Source organism: Drosophila busckii, chromosome 3R, assembly GCF_011750605.1.
Source record: "Drosophila busckii strain San Diego stock center, stock number 13000-0081.31 chromosome 3R, ASM1175060v1, whole genome shotgun sequence".
Taxonomy (NCBI): Eukaryota; Metazoa; Arthropoda; class Insecta; order Diptera; family Drosophilidae; genus Drosophila; species Drosophila busckii.
This window is the reverse complement of record NC_046607.1, coordinates 13,208,351-13,229,225: the sequence shown is the minus strand read 5'-3', so window position 1 is coordinate 13,229,225 and position 20,875 is coordinate 13,208,351. Positions and strand designations below refer to the sequence as shown.

At 39.0% G+C, this 20,875-nt stretch overlaps 1 protein-coding gene and 1 long non-coding RNA gene across 6 annotated transcripts in view; one reads left to right on the top strand and one right to left on the bottom strand.

Annotated features, from left to right (window-relative positions):
• Positions 1 to 2,726: 2,726 nt before the first annotated feature.
• Positions 2,727 to 4,129, bottom strand: LOC108603382. Its single transcript, XR_001915300.1, has 3 exons — positions 3,937 to 4,129; positions 3,680 to 3,784; positions 2,727 to 3,616 (listed from the first exon to the last, which is right to left on the bottom strand). It is a non-coding gene; the product is annotated as an uncharacterized LOC108603382 (long non-coding RNA).
• Positions 4,130 to 4,131: 2 nt separating this feature from the next.
• LOC108603381 (protein doublesex) overlaps positions 4,132 to 20,875 on the top strand; it is a 32,489-nt gene continuing 15,745 nt past the window's right edge. For 3 of the 5 annotated variants that reach the window (XR_001915299.1, XR_001915297.1, XM_017992152.1), the window contains exons 1-2: positions 4,134 to 4,223; positions 7,575 to 8,742. Coding sequence is in view for 2 of the 5 variants with exons in the window: in XM_017992152.1 (XP_017847641.1) it covers positions 7,719 to 8,742 (1,024 nt within the window). In the remaining 3 variants the exon portion in view is untranslated. Of the gene's footprint in view, positions 4,224 to 4,271; positions 4,362 to 7,574; positions 8,743 to 20,875 lie in introns of those variants that run through there. The other 2 variants (XM_017992153.1, XR_001915298.1) reach the window with 2 other exon arrangements.

Sequence of the window (20,875 nt, the reverse complement as noted above, 5' to 3'; positions counted from 1 at the left end):
AGCGGTCGGAGCAAACTGAAAAACACACATAAAATAAATTCTAAAATGGAATATACTCGCGCGTATGTGCAGCGAGTGGAACATCGCCAAATTTATATAAATAGCTGCATAAAAAACGACAAAACATGGCTGAAGTTTGAAGAAATTCGGACAACTGCAGATCTTCTTACATCAAATTAGTCGCCCAATTGTACAGTTTGCAAACTAAATACAGTTAATGCTTGTTTATAACAATTTTTGTAACGGTCCAGACGCGCGCAAACAAAAGCGCTGCCGCTATTTGAGACTTTCTTGGCTCTGCTGTGAGACTTCTCTGCCAAATAATATTTAACTCACAATCAGATTTGTGCAAAAGATGATCAAATTCCTGCATAGAATTGTTCACTTATACCCAGCAGTCACAATTTAAGCTTTATTTCAGTTAGAATGTTCGTTTTAATAGTTAAATTAAGCACAACTTAAATACTTTACTATTTTCAGCAGTCGGCGGCAAATTTTGCGTTTTCATGCAAACCAGGGCTGCACAGTAATAGGGCTGGCGTTCGATTACTTTGTATTTTATCCGTGACTCACTCAATTATCCGGTTGCGTACTGCGTTGAATTCGGTTGTTGCCTTTGCTAAAAGTATTTCGTTAAGTTCGTTGAGTTTACTAGGCAGCGAGTACTTTTCGCAAGTATCAGTTACAAATTCAAATGTGTTGAATGAAATTTAAAGTTTAGTGCAAACAACACACAAAATAGGTTGAAAATAATGATGAGTGTGGCAAAGTTTGAGCCACAGCAAAGAAACTGCAATAAACGTATGCATATGGCATACATAAGTATGCGCAAGAGTGTGTGTGTGTTTGTGTGGGTGTGTGTTTATATGGTCCAACTTTGAGATACAAATAGTTGGCGTAGCTGGCAAAACAAAAGGCGAGCAGCCACAGACAAATAATCAGAATCGACAAAACGAAATGAGGCAAAAACAAAGCGGCCAAAATGTTTTTAGTTTTAGCCCAAGCATGAGGCAACGGCAGCCTGGGGAGCAGCCTGACGCGGCGGACTTCGAGCCAAAAGGATGTGCGCACGTGCTAATGTGATTAGATACACAAACGCACACACACATGGAAACTAAGGGAGGCAACCGCAACATGTAGTGCTGTTGATTGCGGCAAGCCAAGCTACGAAAAACAAGCATGAGCTACAAATGTATCTGCAAAATGCAAACTATTGTTGCGTAGGTCATCATTATCAGCAGCAGTAGCAGCAGCGCTGTAATCATCATCACGCTAAACTTTCAGAGCTGGTATCTGCAAGATACAGATACAGATACAGATACGAGAGAAGCGCCGTGCAATTGCAATTATTCTGTCGCAGCAACTTTTCCATCAGCAAGTCATCAAAGACAGACACACACACACAACCCTTTTGGCCACGCCGGCTAACCAGGCAGTCCAAACTAATTTAATTGCAACATGCAACATGCGGTGTGGCCAGCACACACACACACACAAATTAAACACATTAACGCCAAGTGTTTGTTGCCCCCCAAAAGTCTGTTTATGAAGTCTAAAAATAAAAACAAAAAGAAGTTTGTTTGTTGGTCAGTTAATTTGTATTGATTTTTTATCGCATATCACACTTGCTTTTTATGCATTTTGTGTTGTTGTTGTTGTTTGAACTTTCCCATGCATAAATTTTGCATATTAATTGAGGCGACTGTCGGCAATTGCGAGCAGCGCTGCCCAGCCACCCACCCACTCGGCTTGGCTTGTCTAGGGGGCAGCACGCTTATTAGTTGGCCTAAAACAAAAGATATAAAAAAGCCATCAGGCCTTGATTAACATTTTGTGCACACAATTGACAGGCAAATGTGCTTTGAAGCTAAATGAGTTGCATCTAATTGAGTGACAAACATGCAAAAGCCAGCAACAGTTCAACGCCAAACTGTGCCAATTTGTTTTAAAATGCAGCAGAGTCTGCCCTGGCGCTCAATCAGCCCGCACCAAAGTCAAAACCATAGCCGGAAAGGCAACAATTCCGTAGTCAGGCCCAACTCTGCCTGCCTGCCTGTTCTCGACTGCTTTTCAATTTGCATGCAAGCGTAAATTTAACGTTGGGCACAGCACCCAAAGAGTGACAGAGAGAGAGAGAGAGAGAGAGAGTAACTAATATCACCCTTGGCCAGTGCTACAACCTGTTCCTGCTTAAAAGGTTTTGTCCTTTCACACACACACACACACACACTGACAGTTATGCATATTGAGATTGGCTATTTTTTATTTTGATTTTGTGGTTCGTGTGTTTTAAATTACTGAACAGCATATCTTTTTGCTTTTTGGCACTCCATTTGTCATTAAGCCCAATTTGTGTTGGGCTTCAAAAAAATATTCTCCAGTTTCCAGGCAACAAAGGTGCGAACAAGAACCAAACAGCTTTAATAGAGAGTGTGAAGATGCTGATCCGGGTCATTAAAAGCGCATTGCTCACTTAAGCGTGGCACAAAGCTCTGTTATTAGGACAGCCCAAACTAATCAAATTTAATGCGGCAATTTAAAAAATAAGCAAGCATTACTTAGTTAATTTATCAAATCAAATATACAAAACTTTTGATTTAGAAATAACTTGTATCAAAATCTCTTGATGCCAATCTGCTTATAATTTGCGCTGCTGGTAAAAACAACTTTATTTTCAATGGCCAAGTCATGTAGCATATAATTAGTTAAAGCGAAACATGCAGCGAATGTGGCGCAGCTCAAGTGAGAAACTAACTAACTAAAACAGCAATTAAAGCCAAGTAGCTGAGTAGCTCAGAGTATGAGAAGCGCAACTTGCAAATGCCCTGCAAACTTTTATTCGGTTATTAAAAACGCATCATACTCAGCTGCTGCATATATTAACATACAATAAACAAATGCGTATTAAACTATAACAAACAATTGTAACAATTTGTTATGCTTCGTGGTTGGCAGCAGCAGCAGCAGCAACTTTTGCGGTTTAGCAGCTCAAATTACTGCGACGCGCCACTTGGTGGCAGCTTCAAAACTAACTGTGGGGCTTTGAGGTGACAGTTTGATTTGTTAAACGTCGATTTGTTTAAATGTTTAAATTTGCAAATAAAATTTGAAGCCACCATATGCATATATATTTTATTTATGTTTGCCTTTGGACTTGCAACACGTGGCGACTTGCAAATGCTAAACAAGTTTTTTTTCTTTCACTTTTTGCCGCTGCATGCGTAAGTTATGTGCTTGTATTTTTCCATTGCTGCAATAATTATAGTAATTAGTATTTATATTAAATTGTAATTAATATTCTTTTGCTGTTCTGCTGTCAGTTTAAGCTGCGACCCAAATAAAACGCCAGCAACTGAAGCAGTCGCAAAATCTGAGCACAGAATCCCATCCCAAACTGAAGATCGTGTGAGACGTCAATGCACTGCAACAAAGTTGCTCCACTTATGCGCACGCAAAGAGAGCGCGCGCAAAAGAGAGAGAGAGAGAGTGTGCGAATATGATAAGAGCGCTGCTGCTGCAAAGAGCGCAAAGCGCTGACGCTCGCTCTCGCTCTTTGGCTGGCCATGCTGATTTGATATTGCGCTTGCTAGAGTCCATGCATTTTGCATTGAGCTGGCTATAAATATAGATTGATATGATTAGATAAGAGTGCAAATAAATTAAATAAAGCAGAGATTACTTCAACTTATCTTTGGCTGCACTTTTTTGCAGTGTAGCTCATACAGCAGTCGGCTTGATTGACACCCACAATGCGCATTGGTTTTGCTTTTTTCAATGCAGTCAACTGCAAATACAAGAGACCGAGATAATGAGAGAGACTCTCTGTCTGTCTGTTGGCTAGCTGTGGGGCATGTTGGTTGCTTTGGCCACAACCAGTTTGCTTGCAACGATCGTCCTTTGCGCTCGTGTGTACGCCGCATGGGCTCGGCTACTTACGGATTTGCCATTTTTTTGCCAAGCTTTGCTGAAGTGATAGTGCTGTGATAGTGACTGCAACGTTGGTGATTCCAGGTTTAAATATTACACATACGTACGGTGTGTCTTTGTGTGTGTGCGTGTATTGATATACAGATGCAAATAATTCAAGTTATCTGCGATCCGCTGACAAATTGAGACTGCCCATGGCCAAGGCGAGCCATTGAAATAGTTTTATATTAAAGTGCGAAAGTCGCGTTTGTGGAATTCTAGTCAATGTGCGGCTGATCTCTCTCTCTCTCTTATGTGTAAGTGTTGCTCTTAGTGAAACTCTCTCTCTCTCTCGCTCTCTTTGTCGTTCGTTTGCACGTTATGCAAGCAAAGCGCGCCTCGCAAAGTTGAAAGTGCCACTGCCACTGGCTGTTAATGCTGCAGTATTTATGACGGTAACTATTTTGGGTTGCATTGTCTCGTGTTTTGGGGCAGCTGTCCCCGCAGCTTGTCAAGCAGTAACGAGTACGACAAGTAGGCGTTACTACCGCCTGGTAATTGCCTGGCATAATGGCTGTATGTACATGACTTAATGGCGATGTTCTGACAGTTAAGCTCAAGTGATTGGCAGCTCAAAGAGCGCCAGCGAGCAAGGAGCCAAACAGGAAGTACTAATGCCAAGCAGTCAGATCGTGTTTTCAGTTAACATAAATTATGCTAATGCTTGCTGCCTGTGCTGGAATTCGGGGGCTAAAACTAAAAAAGGATTTTGTAGAACAAGTTACTGAATTATGGATTTGCATGTGAGCAACTTGTTTAAGCAGCCCACGCTTTACTAAATGTGCTAACCAGTTGAGCGATCGCAAGTGCGAGAGCAATCGCCACACATCAAATCGCACTGAGTTATGAACTTGTTGAAAAGCTAGAACAGCGTTTTTCCCCCTCCCTCCCTCGCTTGCGATCGACACATAATTAACTAAATGAAGTTGGCATTTCGATCGAAGGTAAAAGCGCAGCGCACATGCCGCTCTCTTGCGCTCTCGCCCGCGCTCTCTTCCTCTCTTGTGCAAATAAAAATTAGTAGCGACATGCGAGATAAGCAATCGTCTGCACTGTTTAAATACAACACGGACTGGCAGTAACAACATTTTGCGGGAATAGATGCAAGCAGGGGAGGGTGGGGGGCTGAGTAGGCGGAAGCGCTAAGAGAGCCGCCAAGCATTATCACGAATCTTTTCCATGCTCAATTACCGCGCTCTTAACTAAATAAAGCAAACTCTTTCGTTGCCCATCAGCGATTCTCACACGCACACACACACACACACACACACACATACAAGTAATATAAATAGTAGTGTGTTTCCCTTTAATTCAAATATAAATAAATAGTTTTGCATATTCTATGCCTACGTGTATTTTTGTCAGCACTTATCAGTCAACAGATTTGCCGCTCTCTCTCTCTCTCTCTCTCTCTCACTAATATTTGTTTTTTTGTCTAGACAAGAAACATGCAATTTTTGCAATTGCAATTGTATTTGTATATAGCTATAACTGATATAGTCGATAAGGCAAGTGCAAACGCATTGACCAGCGCCAGTGCATTTCTCTTTGAAGATAAGACACTAAGCCGTTCAAGAGCGAAAGATCGCAAGGCCTACATAACTCATACGCCGCTTGTGGCAAACAAATGACAAAGCATGCAACAAAATTAATACAAAAATTTTAAATAAACGCATATAACTCAAAGAAAAGAAAAAAAAACAGCAAACTAAAAGCCAAAGGCGAACTCAAACAAGTTGAGAGCGAATGCGAAACTGAATCGTGCCGCAGTCGAACTGCAACAAAACAGCGAAGCAACTACAAAGTGCATTGCCGAAGTTGCCACCAACAGCAACAACAACAACAACAAGAGCAGCAGCAGCGGCGGCAGCGGCAGCAGCAGCAACAGCCAATGTGTGTGAGGTTGCCTATGTACAAGGGCGCGTGTGAACTTGCGAGAGGAGCAGCAAGCACTGCTCACTGTCAATATATATAGTTGTATGTGTGCATGTGTTTGTGTGTGTGTGTGCACAGCCCCCATCAGCATTTCTCCAAATGCAGCCGACGTCAACGTTAGTCAGCGTTAGTTCTGCTGTGCTGCGCTCTCTCGCTCTTGCTCTTTATGCGCTCTCGTTCTCTGTGTGTGTGTGGACTGCATTGCAATTCTCTGGTCACAGTCGTCGTCCAAGCAAACACAGCCAAACATCGCACACACACACACACATGCAAAGCAAAATAAATAATAAAAAAAAAAAGTTCGCTGCCTGCGCTGCGCTGAACGCTTTTTGAGTTCTTTGCATCCGCGTCTTGGTTCCCAACACGAGTTGCCTTGCGCACGCCAAAGATTTCAGATCGGAGCAGCAGCAGCAGCAGTAGCGCAAAAAATAATATTTCAATTATATATCAGACCTTTTTGCCAATGTGACGCGTAACGCGAGCAATACACGATCTAAACAGTTTTCCCAACTAATTAATAACTAATACGTTTTTTTTTTCTAACATAAACTGCTAATTTAAGCGGCTGTTCGTTGTTGTTGTTGTCGTGCGCGTTTTGCCGCCGGTGATCGAACCAAGCGCACACACACACACAGATAAATAAATAACGCAAAAGTGATTTTCAAGTGATTTTTTGTTTATGCTGTGACTATAAGAACTTTTAACAAATAAGTGCTGCAACTATGTAGAGAAGTGTTGTTTGCTAAATAAATAAATACAAATAATCAAATATTACAATATTCAAATTCAAGTTTTATTACTAAATACTAAATAAATATCAAGCTTCAAATTAAACAAATTAAAATAAACAGCAGTTTAAGCTTAAGGTAAAGCAAAGTAAATTTTTAAATTAATAAAGTTCAATAATGTAATGAGTGATCTCAAGCTTAAGTTAATATTCAATACAATTGAATAAATTGATATATCATTAGCATATATACAACAAATGCTTTTTTATAGAACTAGAAATTGCAATTTGGTGTTTATATATTTAACAGCTCGAAATTATTGCAATACATGTGCTAAAGCAATTAAATTAGTAGCCATTAAATAAACATTAAATGTTGTTGAATTAAACTGGCTATTAACTGTTTATTTAGTAGTTAGATAGTCACAACGTGTTGCAATATTAAGCAGTCGATATTGCTGTAAACGTATCTGCAAAAATGTATCTCAGCTTCAAAGTGCAAGACAAACATTCATAATATAAAATTATTAGTTGCACACATGCAATGACAATTAAATAATATTGTTCACAAATTGTTGCAGCTTGTTTGGAAAAATATTGAAAAATATTTCTCATAAACAAATTGCAATTTGTTTGCCACACATACGTGGATGCATCCGAAGCGTGTCGAGCAGCAGCAGCAGCAACAAAATGTATAAGCAAACATTTGAATTATTTTCGAACTTTCTGTAAGCTATTTATGATTTGCTTGGGCGCTGATTACATCAGCAATGCATGTGTGTGTGTGTGTGTGTGTGTGTGGGTGTATAAACTAAACAATTTACAGCTGCAGCACAAAGTGCGCTATTAGCTTGGCTGGCCTTTAACTATGTGAGCAAGTTTAAATAAGCTACGCACTCAATTGTTTATTATACGCTAATTGTTTATATTTTATTTGTTCTTGCAGCTCAACTTCAAATATTAATTAAACGACTAAGAAAATATAAAAAATGCTTTTAAATTGCTGAGCCGCTGCTTTAAACTTTGAACACACAGCTCAGCCGCAATTGCTACGGATTTGTTCAACTCTCAAATTATACAAGTTCCCAGCATGGTGTCCGAGGAGAACTGGAACAGCGACACCATGTCCGACACGGACATGATTGACTCCAAGAACGATGTTTGCGGCGGCGCCAGCAGCAGCAGCGGCAGCTCCATATCGCCGCGCACGCCGCCGAATTGCGCGCGTTGCCGCAATCATGGACTGAAGATTACGCTGAAGGGTCACAAGCGCTACTGCAAGTACCGCTATTGCACCTGCGAAAAGTGTCGCCTCACAGCGGATCGGCAGCGTGTGATGGCGCTGCAGACGGCGCTGCGTCGCGCCCAGGCGCAGGATGAGCAGCGCTCGTTGCACATACACGAGGTGCCGCCGCCGGCGGGCTCCACCACAGCGCTGCTTGGCCATCATAGTCATCATCTGCCGGTGCATGCTCACGCCCACTCCCATGCGCACACACATCACGCCGGCCACGCCCATCACGGGCACTTGCTGCACCAGCAAGTGGCAGCCGCCGCCGCCTCAGCAGTGCCGCCGCCGCAGTCGCAGCCGCAGACGCATCTCGCTCACAATGGCATCGCTGCCAGCTTGCAGGCTCACGCTCATCCACATGCGCATATGCATCATGCCCACATGGCTGCTGCAGCGGCTCACCATCATCATCACAGCAACCAGCAGCAGCAGCAGCAACATCAACAGCAACAGCAGCAGCAGCAGCAACATCAACAGCAGCAGCAGCCACATCAGCAAGCATCCTTGAGATCTCCTTCGCACAGCGATCATGGCGCCACCAGCAGCTCGGGCAATGGCGGCGGCGGCGGCGCCAGCAGCAGCAATGCAAACGCTGTCGGCAGCAGAGCCAACAGCGGCGGCAGCAGCAGCAGCGGCGGCGGCGGCATTAGCGTCATAACCAGCGCTGAGCATCATCACAATCACAATAATATGTCCACGGTGCCAACGCCCGCGCAGTCCTTGGAAGGTTCCTGTGACTCGTCATCGCCATCGCCATCATCTACTTCCGGCAATGCCATTTTGGCCATGTCCGTCTCCAGCACACGCAAAAATTTGCCACTAGGTAAGTCGAAGAAAAGAGAGAAGACTTTGGAGATCTAAGCCTGAAATCATTTAAACTAAAGTGTAAATAAAATAAATTAAAGAAATTTTATTTAGGGACAGCAACAAAGCTAACAAATTAACTAAGTAACTTCCAATCTAAATCTATATAATATAATAAAAATTGTAAATAATTCTATGTCACCTCGAAGCTGATTTTGCATCGATTTGAAATTCTGTGGCAGCTTAGCTAATAATGAATATTGAATAGACAAATTATTTGTGTTCAATGTGCATTATTATTTTCTATAAGTTTAATAAAAACCTATAGCAAGCGTTAAATTATTAAAAAATGTACGCTAAATTAAATTTATTTATTTTCTATATCTTTGATAGCCAAATTGTAGCATGCGTTAAATTATTAAAAATTGTACGCTAAATTAAATTTATTTATTATTTTCTATATCTTTGATAACCAAATTGTAGCAAGCGTTAAATTATTAAATTAAACTCGAAATTAAAAGGAGCAGCCAAACACTTGAGCTTAAATTAATTGCAGCTGCCTAAAGTTTGGAAAATCCGCAACACGCTTCAATTGGCAATACGTCTCTGATATGTGCGGCTATAATTTATTTTATACAAATCTCTCTTATGAGCTTATCTGAGCTTGCTAAATTAAATTTGTCACATTGAAATATTTGAGTGACACATGGCCAAGCGCTGTAAATTAAAATAAAACACTTGTATAAATTTGCATCATTAAGACGCACGCTCTACGCTTTCTTCTCTATCGCTATCTCTATCTCGCTTTATCATACGTGTCTGTCTGTGTATATCAAGTGATATTTACGGATCATTTATTATGCGGCGCTCAAATTGAAAGCAAAGACATTGCCTGCTCGTTGACAATTGGCAAGGCGACGTTGCATTGCCTGTGGGCCACGTTAGGCTCTTTGCTGTTGTTGTTGTCAGTCTAAAAATTATGCTTGGCAACAGCTTGACTTGTGGGTGCCAGCGGCAGGCGGGGGGCAGCACCAGATACGAGACACGTACGCATGTGAGCAAGCCCAATCAAGTGGCTGCTGCTGTTGCTGCTGCTGCTGCTCGTAGCGCGGGACTGTTGCCAAGGCAACAAATGCAACATGCTTCCAAATTGCAGCCACAGCGATAATTAACAAAGCTGTCAACAGCAGCGTAATTCTTTTATAATTTAATATATTAAATTATATAGTTATAGTTGTGTTAATTTATTGCGCGCAAGTTCAAACGCGCAGTGTAAATTAAATTAACACACAAGCCGCAACATCTATAATTAAAATAGCTATAAGTAAATGCAAGTTAAGCGACTATATAGTACAGCAATCGATTAGAGATCGATTAGAGTTTGTAGCTGCTGCTCATGTTGAAAGAGTAGCCAAAGTTTGAGTGATCGCAGAAGCGGAAGAAAGAAGCGACAATAAGCAGAAGCTTAAGCGTGAACTAAGGCTAGTCTAAGTTAATCTAAGTTAATCTAGTTTTAGTCGAAGATGCAACACACCTAATAAAATAAGCAAAGCAAAGCAAACCCCATGCGCTTATCATTCACTTGGTAGAGGCTTCAGTAGCAACTATTAGAGCTCCATCAAGTCTCAGCTAGTCACTGTTGCCATATTTTGAGTGCCTATATAAGCTAGATTGAGGAAAAAATAAGCTAGAATAAGCTAGACACAAAATATGTGTCAAAACTCATGTAAAGACCTAAAAAAAAAGGTCGCATAGTAGTGAATTCTAAATTCATGATTACCTTTAATTATGAGTGTAATTACCCATCAGTGTTGCCAGTTTAACATATTTCAGGCTAGTTCTAGCATATTTCAAAATGGAAAAGCTTTTAAATTTAGCAAATAGCTTATAGCCTGAAGTCTAGCACATTTTAATTGGCAGGCGCTGACTTTTACTATTCGTACTTTCATGAATTTTGACTTCATATTTCAACTGTGCGACCTTTTTTAGGTCTTCACATGACAAATTTTCAATCTAGCTTATTCTAGCTTAGATTTTTCCTCAATCTAACTTATGTTGCCTCTCAAAAGCTGGCAACAAAATTTAAATACGCTAGATTTCAAGCTAAAAGCTATTTGCATATTCTATAAGCTATATCACTTTATAAAATCTAAATCTAGCTTTTAATAAGCTAATAACATCTCTAGCTTCTAATGAAATATGCAATTTATCAATTAAATTAACTTTATTTTCATTATTTATTTTATTTATAATATTAATAAAAATTCTTTAATATTTTTTTGCTTAAATAATGAAATAGAAAATATTTCTAATATGCTATCTTATTTGCTAGTGGTCTTCGCCGCACCCACTACAGAATTAGCATAGAATTTAATTTATATACACTTGACACTTATGACGGCAACACGTGTTGGCCAAAAATGCAAACTTGCCACACGCTTGTTATACAAACTAATAGGCCAAGCTGCCAGACTGGTTTGCAACTGCAACTCCAGCTCCAACTGCATTGACTGGCAGACGTCGCTACTGACTGCTGATTGCTGCTGCTTCGGTGTCCAGCAATTGAGTTTTGATGCATGGCTAGGCGGCATAAAAATGACAGCAACATGCAGCGCAGTCTGTAAGTTAAATTTGATATTTGTATGCAGCTTGTGTTTTGTTTGCTGCCGCTTTGTGTGTGAAACTGTAATTAGAGAAAAATCGTGTCTAAATGTGGCAACAACACCTTGCCCAGTCGCAAGCTGACAACTATTAATCTAAGCTGTCTGCTTAGCTTAGAAGACAACTTAATGCGCTGCAAGTTGGTGGGTGCAAAAAAGAAAGCACAAAGTAACTTGCCACGCCAAGACTTGCAGCTCAGTCATAAAAGCTGCAACTAGCAGTTGCGGCTTATTTTATTTTGTAGCTTAAACATAAAAGAACTCAAGTGGTCAATAGACTTCGGTTTCAGTTAATTAATTTAATGCGCTTGCGCTAATTTTGGGCTCTTAAGACAGGCAGCTGTCTCTGCTGCCTCTGCATTGTATTATTATTATTTTTTGTTGTTGTAGCACATTTCTGTGGAGTTGCTTTTCGCCAGAAAAAACCACAACAAACTTTGGCGCGCTCGTAAAAATAAAGTTGTAAAATGTTTTGTTGTTTTGTTGTTGTTTTCGATTTCGTTTCAAATGGCTGCCATATTTTGTTGCTGGCTGCTGCTGCTGCTGCTGTAGTTTTGCATTTCTTGTTGTTGCTGTTTTTATTGTTTTTATTTTTATTACGTGTATTTCATATTTGAGCAATATGCTCAGCGGAGGTCCCGAACCCGAACTTGAGTCTCAGTCGCAGTCTCAGTCTCTTTGGCAGCTCATTTCGCAGCATAATTTATGTGATTTCCAGCTAATATTAATACAATTATTTTTTAATACTTTCGCTCAAGTTGTGTGCGGCGCTTTGGCCCAGGATTAAGCGCTTACTTAATTACTGACTACAATTTCATATTTAAGTCGAACTATAAAAAAAGAGCATGTAGTGCAATTAAAGTTTTTGCTCTCTGCCCAGCTCTGCAGCTTACAAACTGTTGCTGCTTGCATAATTGAAAAATATCGTGTAGCTGCCTCGAACTTGGGGCGTGAGCCAAAAGTGACTTGACCAGCGCAATCGTATTGAGCAGATCTTGCAATGGCTTTATAATGATACTAAATTATACAGCCAGCAAATGATGAAGCTGAGGAGCTCTCAGCTTAAATATTGATACAAGCGCAACTTTTTATTAACTGTTAAGTCCAAGCCATAAATTCTAAGCATTTTGCAGTATTTGGCATTTGCCTAAACTAAAACATGCTGCAGTCATAATTTAGATGCTTAGCAGCTGCCAAAGCATAAATATTGAACAATGCAGCGCTTGGTGTTGCACGTTCGTTTGCAATTGAAGAATTTTCTGCTTTAAAGCTGCACCATAAATTGCGTGTGAGTGTAAAATGTAAACAGAGTTTCGGCTGTGTGTCTGTATGTGTGTGTGGACTGGCTGCCGATAAGTGAGTGGCAACAAGAGTTGCACAAATCTTTGGGAGGTCTTGCAGTTCTTAAGCACCGTGTGGCATGCAATATTAACATTAGCCCATGCAACAGGTCTCAGCAATGCTGTGAAACACTCTGTTTGCCACTTCATAAATATTTAAAAAACAGTTAAAGTTAAAGAAAATTCTTATTAAATAATTACAACGTGGCGCCAATTCAGAAGCAATTTAATTAAGTTAGCGCAAGCGAGAAAACTAAACATGAAACCAAAGCCCAGCGCAGCAGCAACAACAAATGAATTTAAAAGCAGCAACTGCAACAACAGCAACACAAATGAATTTAAATTACAACAACTATAGCCGCAGCACATAATTTTAACAAGTAATGAGCTCCACTTTAAGTCTGGTCAAAGTCTGGAGCGCAAGTCTGGTTTGGCTACAGTTGCTACATCGATCAGCTGTTTATAGCAGACGACAATCCTCATCAGCAGCAGCAACAGCAGCAGCATCGACAACCGGTCGCGGTTGCTGCCGTGCAAAATGTAAATACCAAAGACCAATTGCAATTGGTGTGGGGGCTGCTCGTGCATAACAAAATTTATACAATTGTCGAGTTAGACTGATGTGCAATAAAATATGTCAAACATCATCAAAATATGCAAATTTCATAAATTAGTTTTATGAAAAATTTGTTTGATTTACAATCTATATGTAGGTAGCATGTGCTAAATTTAATTTCAACCTGCAATTTCTATATGTTAATTTAACTGACGTTACACTCATGTGAACCTAAAGCTAAAAAATATATAATTAATTGCATATCTGATGCAAACTGACAGCAAAAGGTTTTTAATTGTTGCCCACAATTTGTAAGCTAAAAAAAATATAAACAGTATTTAATGCCATGCTCGCTTAACTTAGTTCATTCATAAATATGCAATGATAGTCACTTCCTCTAGCACATGCAACATGCAGCTCTCAAGTGACTGTGAAAGTCCAAAGCCAGTTAAAGTGTGTGGTAGGCAATTGGTGCTGCCAATTAGCTCCGCACTAAGCTGACAGCTTTGCACACAATGAATGATTAATTGCAATCTATAATGAGCCACCAAAATCGTTTATCGTTTCAAACTACCAGCGAGACTTTGTAACCGGTATTTGGGCCATTAAGCGCGTCCATAGCCCTTGGGCCAATTGCAATCACTTTATTTTAGTTTCCATATCACGAGCGCCACAGCGTGCTCGAAGCTTTAAATTAAAAGGGCTAAAATTACAGGCTAAAACTATGTAGCACACTCAATATTAATTTAAATTGTAGACTTACCGCCTGATGAGCTGCTCCTGGCCACAGCCACTGTCATCTGCTGTCCTTTGCAGCGCTTTAATTTGCAGTAATATGTTGCACACTCTTTGGGCTGGGAACGCTGTGCTGAAAAATGCACAAAGGTCTATTAGTTTTCGTTGTGTGAAAATTTATTTATTGCTTCAAGCTTAAAGCTCAAATATTATATACTTGAATCCTATACAAATATACAATATATGCATTCGATATTTATTTATTTATTTTTAATTGTAACTTAGAATTAATTGTATATTACAATTTATGTAGCCAGAGCAACTAAGGCCTTCAGGCCATATGGATTCTATTTACTTTCAATACCTTTAATTATTATTAAATACATTAGGACTGGTGGATTTGTATTTATTATTATTTATTGCTATTATAAAATACACAAATCTTCAATATTCTTTTTATTCTTTGAATACTTGAATGAAAACTCAAACAGAATTTATTTATTTCTTCAAACTTAAAGCTCAAATTCTATATACAAATATATATGAATTTGATATACTTTGAATACTTGAATGAAAATTCAAACAGAATTTATTTATTTCTTCAATATTATATATAAATATATATGGTTTTGATATACTTTTTATGCTTTTATTAATTATTAAATTCATTAGAGCTGCTGGATTTGTATTTATATTATTGATTGCTATAATAAAATACAGAAATTAATGCAAATCTTCAATATTCTGATGTTAGATCAAAAGTTCTCTTGTTGCGATGTTCTTAGAATTCTTTGTAGATTCCAAATTTGCTGAACTTAACTTTTCTTGTCTCTTCTAAATTACAAATTATATTTATTTTACTCTTTTACTTTATACTTTTTGCTTATTAACAGCGTCTGCCGCTGTCGTTTGTGCTCAGCTCTTTGCACTCGCAATCAAGCGAGTTGTTTAAAAAACTTGTTGCAAATTCGCAATCGATTGTTGTGCGTAAATTAAAAAGAGAAAAAAAGGCAACATGCTGTTCAAATTGTTGCAAGTAAATTTATCAATTTTCAATTGCAGACAAAATCAATGCAATGCGAAATGAAACTGCAGCACTTAGTCGCACTTTTCGTCAATAAGTGAATGTGCATTGCTTACAGGTTTTCCAGCAAGGCTGCATATATTTAATAAAATGAAAGAAATGACAGCTTAACAGCTAAGCCGCTTAAGAAAAAACTCAAAGCAAAGCCAGTTTCGAGAGAATTGCACAGTCAATTAAAGAATTTGTTAGTAAACAAGCAGAGGGCACCAAGTATGGTCTATTAAGCATTGAATAAGTGCATAAAGCATTAATTGCTGGTTTTGTTGCCAATCGTTAAATGTGTCACGATTTGCTCGCATAAAAACCGCAACGAGCAACGAGCAACGCTAAATGTGAATGCGAATTTTGCTTGCACTTTTAAGCGCATTTTTTAATTTATATTCTACAATTTTACAATTACGAAAAACATTTCGTTTTGCAGCTAACTAACAAACGCTCCCACAGCTCTAGGAAATGCTTCAGCGACTTTGCCTAAGATACGCGCACTTTTGGCTTTTGCATCAAAGTTGTAAATGTCGCGCATTGTGTCGTAAATTTCATTGCGTGTAAGCGAGTGTGCGTGTGTATCTGTGTGTGTGAGGTTATATGCTGTGTAACGACAGTCGTCGATACAAGCAACATGCTTGAGATTGTTGCTGTTGCTGTTGTTGCTGCTGTTGCTGTTGCTCGTAGGCAGTCTAAAGGAAGTTGAAGTCGAGAACGTGCGCGCCTTAAAGGCAAATTACGTTGCGCAGACGCATTTAATGAGCTGAGTTTTGAGTTAAGCTGCATTTTTATGATTTTTGTTGAACTGCGTTCGCTTTTGGCTTGTTGCTTTTTATAACGCATACACATACAATATACAAACTTTAAGTTTTATTGTTGAATTGTAACTCAAAGTGTTAAAAACTTGAGCTGCAACTAATGCCAAAAACTAAGTCTAGAGTTGCAGATTCATTGCGTGGTTTGTGGTTTTGCTTATCTTATTGCTTTGAGATTTCAAGCATAAAATTATAATTTACAACTTTGTTGTTTTACACATAAAAAACTACGTAAAGTCCTTTCAACTTGACTTTTTACAGCGCGTAGCTGCTTAGCCTTAACCCTGACCCTGACCCTGCTAAGCCTTAGCTCTTGGCTAAAATAATTTAATTAGCGCTGCTGGCAGTCGCTTTGTTACTTTTGCGAAATGACGTTCCATTTTAATTTGAAAGCGCTTCCTTTTCGTATTAATGCTTGATTTTTATACCAGCACTGATTAATGCCAGACGATAGCCCGCCTAGCATATCGTCAAACTTGTATATATATGTGCCATTAATTGTGCATGTTCGACTTATCTTTGAGTCAAAACGGGTTACTAAGCCGACCTGTTTAACACGCACACACACGCACACACACACATGCAAAAGATGAAGAAAAAACTCATTTTTATATGTGGCACTGAACCGTTTTAATTGGTCTGCGTCTCAAATTACGGTACAAGCAACTGAAAACTGCAAAGTATTTTTCAAAACATAACATAAATTATAACAAATAACAAAGTGAAGTTCTATGTGCATTACTGTAGTTTAGCTAAGCAGCTAAACATTAAAATTCATTTTGCATGGCAGCGAAATTTTGACATTTTTGTAAAAAAATTCACAACTGAGTCGATTTGCTATGTTCGTCTGTATGTTTGAGCGTTTGTTCCTCAGCAATTATAAGAGCTAGAGCTACCAAGTTTTATATGTAGCTGCTGCTATGCCCAAACCCAAACGCTTTTATTTTATTTTATTTAATTTGCTCTTCTATGCCCCGCAAACCGAAAAAACAGCGCACAAACACAATATTAAGCAATTAAAAAATATATAAAAACCTGAAAAAAATCCCAAATACGCCTTATCATGTTTTTGAGCATTGTTATAAATTTCAAAACGATCGGCTAAATAACTTAGGAATTATTTACATTTAAATTTTCAATATAGACAGCTGGCTGCGTCGTATTTGTTTTAGAATTATTTTCAACAAAGTTTTGAGCTGCTGCAATGTTGTTGCTTATAGCTTAATCATCAAGGCTTTGCTTGTTATTTAATTAGATTTAGTTTAATGATAACTAAGCATGCTGCAATATTTACTTAAATTAAACGTTTCACATTCATTGCTTAGTGTTTAATTAGATTTAATTTATTAAAAACTAAACATGCCTCATTCTTTACTTGAAGTAAGCGTTTCAAATTCAATGCTTAGTGTTTAATTGAATTTAATTTATTGAAAACTAAACATGCCCCAATCTTTACTTTAAGTAAAAGTTTCAAATTCATTGCTTAGTGCCGCATTTTTATGCTAAAGTGCAATGTTTAAATGGCTAACGAACTTGCCAGTTGGCTCAAGCGATAGCAGCGCAAAGTCAACATTGAAAGTGAGAGTTATGTGTGTGTGTGTGTGTGTGTGTGTGGCATATATGAATTTATTACATTATTGCATAATTTGAACGAAAGCAAGCTTGACAGCAAATTGCAATCTACATACACATGTCGTTGATAGACTCGACTGAGTGTGGCTAGGGTGGTGGTTATTGAGCTTAAAGGGGGTGCACAGTGGAGAGCGATAAGCCGCAGCTATGATAAATGTTATACAGTTGTAAAGCTCTATATATTCTATTGCATTGTTGGCCACTGTGCGACATTGACATTGCTCACCTTGAACTTGAATTGTTTTCCATTGCACTGCGCTGCACACATACATAGCTATATTTATATTTATGCACACACACACACACATGTATACACTTAGCATGTGTGTGTGTGGCTTTGTTGTAAATTATATTTACACATGGCTTAGGGTCGCCTTTAAGTTGCTGGGCCAACTATTTTAGCTGCATATAAATAAGAGAAATGAGCTATTAAGTTTTTGAGTAAATTACATAGCTTAATATTAACTAACTCATTTGCTGGCTATTTAAAATGCTAAGCACAACACACACAAAACTGTAATTGTTATAAAAATATGCAATACGAAATATTTGTCTAGTGTCTAATGGTTTTATTTTATAGACATTGTGGCGGTGCCATTTTCGCCGAGGCTATTAAAGTATTTTGCCAAGAAAAATAGCAAATTAATTTTAAATACATAATAATTGTGCACAAAGCGACGCCATTTTATTTATAAACATACGTTGTGTGTTGGTGTTGTGTGTGTGTGTTCATATTTTTATTTTTTTTTTTATCAACATGTCAGCATTTGAGTTGCTCGAGACTTTCTTCGCCAACGTTCAATACAATACAAATTACATGCCACATTATAAGACAATAAAGCACGTAGTCGGCTATGTCTGGGCCGCTGTTTAGTTCCGGCCAGCTGTGTGCCGTACGTAGCTCCTGCTCCTCCCGAGAACTCGGCAGACACGTCTGACCAATTGAAAATTCATTTTCACACACGCTTCGCTCACAGCTCAGACAGATACCAAAACAATTGACACGTTATAAAAAATGATTGAGCGCGCAGAGTTCAAGTGAATTTATACACACACACGCAAACACACACACACACACACACACACACACATAGATTGATATATAGTTAAGCTAACACACTAAGTATAATAAGGGCTAGTACTAGAACAATTCTAGACGCGCAAACACAAGCGTCAAAGTCAAATGCATTTGTTTATCACACAGACACACACATAGACACACACACACACGTATATTTAGCACAGCAGCTGTCTACGCTAGCGCTCGCTCGCCTTCTAGTATGTCGCACCACCCAACCAAGCAAGCAAGCAAGCAACCACCCGCCACCCACTGCCTCAGACGTCGCGGCCTCCCCACTGATTGGCACGTGTAAGCAATTTTCTGGCATAATCGCTAACAAATGCAATATTTGCATTACGCTCTCACCCAGTTTTATACGCTCTTTCAAACGCTCTTAAGTTCACACTCACTCGCTCGCGAAATTCTCTTGTGAATTTAGTTTATAGCGCTGCCTTAGCAACAATTTAGTTTTGCTTTAGTTTAGTTAAGCACTGCGCACTACACTTTGCCTTGCCGTACACTCTGTAATTTATGCCAGTGTGTGTGTGTGCATTGGGGCAATCGTTTTCATATTACGCATACGCCTAGCTAAACGCTGCAGCTGCAGACACTGCCAGCAAGCCAAACAAACTTGTTATTTATGAGCTGCAGTTCGATAGGCCTGCGGCTAATTTGTGAGAAATGCAACAAATTTACTTATTAAGCGACAATTAAGCCGTTAATTGTCTTTGATTTTGGCAATTTATGTGAGCAGCCAGCAGCAATGCAAACTAATTTATAGCTGCGTTATAATTCACTTTATATTCATAATTATTTACATGCAAAATTGTCAATTTAATCAACTCTGCAATTATTTTAATTCAAATAACATGTTGCGTCTAAATTGACGCTGCATAAATTGCTATGCTTAAGGCCAACACCAAAAACTGGTTATTTGCTTAATTGAAACATTAACTTTGGTTAGCAATTATGCAAGCGTTGCTATTAAAAAAAAAAAAACAGCCTAATGGAAACTTTAGTTTTATGATGTGTGATTTTGCAGCTTAGGCGCTTAGTATAAATTGCAAAGCCAAGACTTTCGCATTGTAATCAATAGGGTTTGACCGAAATCAATTGAAACTTTATTTTATTTAAAGCACACGGGCGTCATATCAACTGATTTATATCACAGTCACAGCAATTAACGCGAATGTAACTGGCGAGCAATAAAAACTAGGCGAGCTGCAAAGCGAACAAAAAATCAAACGTAGAGTTGGTGGTTGAATTTTTGGTGCTTTTTATTCTTAATTTTTACGAGCGTCAAACTCATGCAATGCCAAAATGTAAAAACCCTAGCGGGCAAATAAATATACTGGTATGTTGACTGGTTTCTTTTACTTGTGTGAATCGTCGTCGTCGTCATCAACGTTTCCAACGTTTGCAACGTTTTGGGGCGCGCTCGTAAAAAGCGCAAAGGAACATTTTACGATGCTACAGTCTAGCAAGCATTTTGGCGTCTGTCTATAAGACGAATTACCGCAAAGGCAGCCAGAGCTGCCAAACTTCACTACCCACTAGCTGCAGTTGTAGCTCGCTCTGAGCTCTGGAGTTGCATTTCTTTTGCTTAGCCGAGAATCAGGTATGAAATTAGTGAGTGCACAGTAGCTAGCAGCATGGCCAAAGAGCATTAGCCATGGCTGCTGGCCACTTAAGCTGCAGCCAATTACCAATTGGCTTTAATAAACGTAGCTAGCTGGCACAATGCCTGCGCATATTGCGCATACGACGCATTGACTCGAATTCAATTAGAGTCGCCATAGTCACGTTTGCAACTGCGTCTTGCATTTCTTTTGGCGACAACCCTTTTTGAGTTGGCCCCATATCGCTGATAAGCCAAACGCTTATCACAGCAACAAAGCAACTTGTGCAATCAAATAGATTGACGCGATAATCAACACACATGAGCAGCTCTAATAGTTGAAAACTGTTTCGTCACTTATGGCAGGCAGGCCCGTTGACAATGTCTGCTGCACATTGCGCCGAGCATTTAATTAAAAGTAATAACAAAGCGATTTGGCAACGCACCAATTGCTGCTGCCAAAAATGTTCAATGCGCGAAATCAGACACTTGAACAGGCAAATTGAATAATTATTTTAAATTTATAAGCGCTTATGTTGGCAGCAGGCTGACAGCAAGCTGCGTGAATTGTACCTTTTTTTAACAAATTTTATATTTTATTATATAGAATGCACGAGTTCGTAGTCATAGTCAATTTGTAGCAACGCTTTGTTTGGCTTAAATGCAA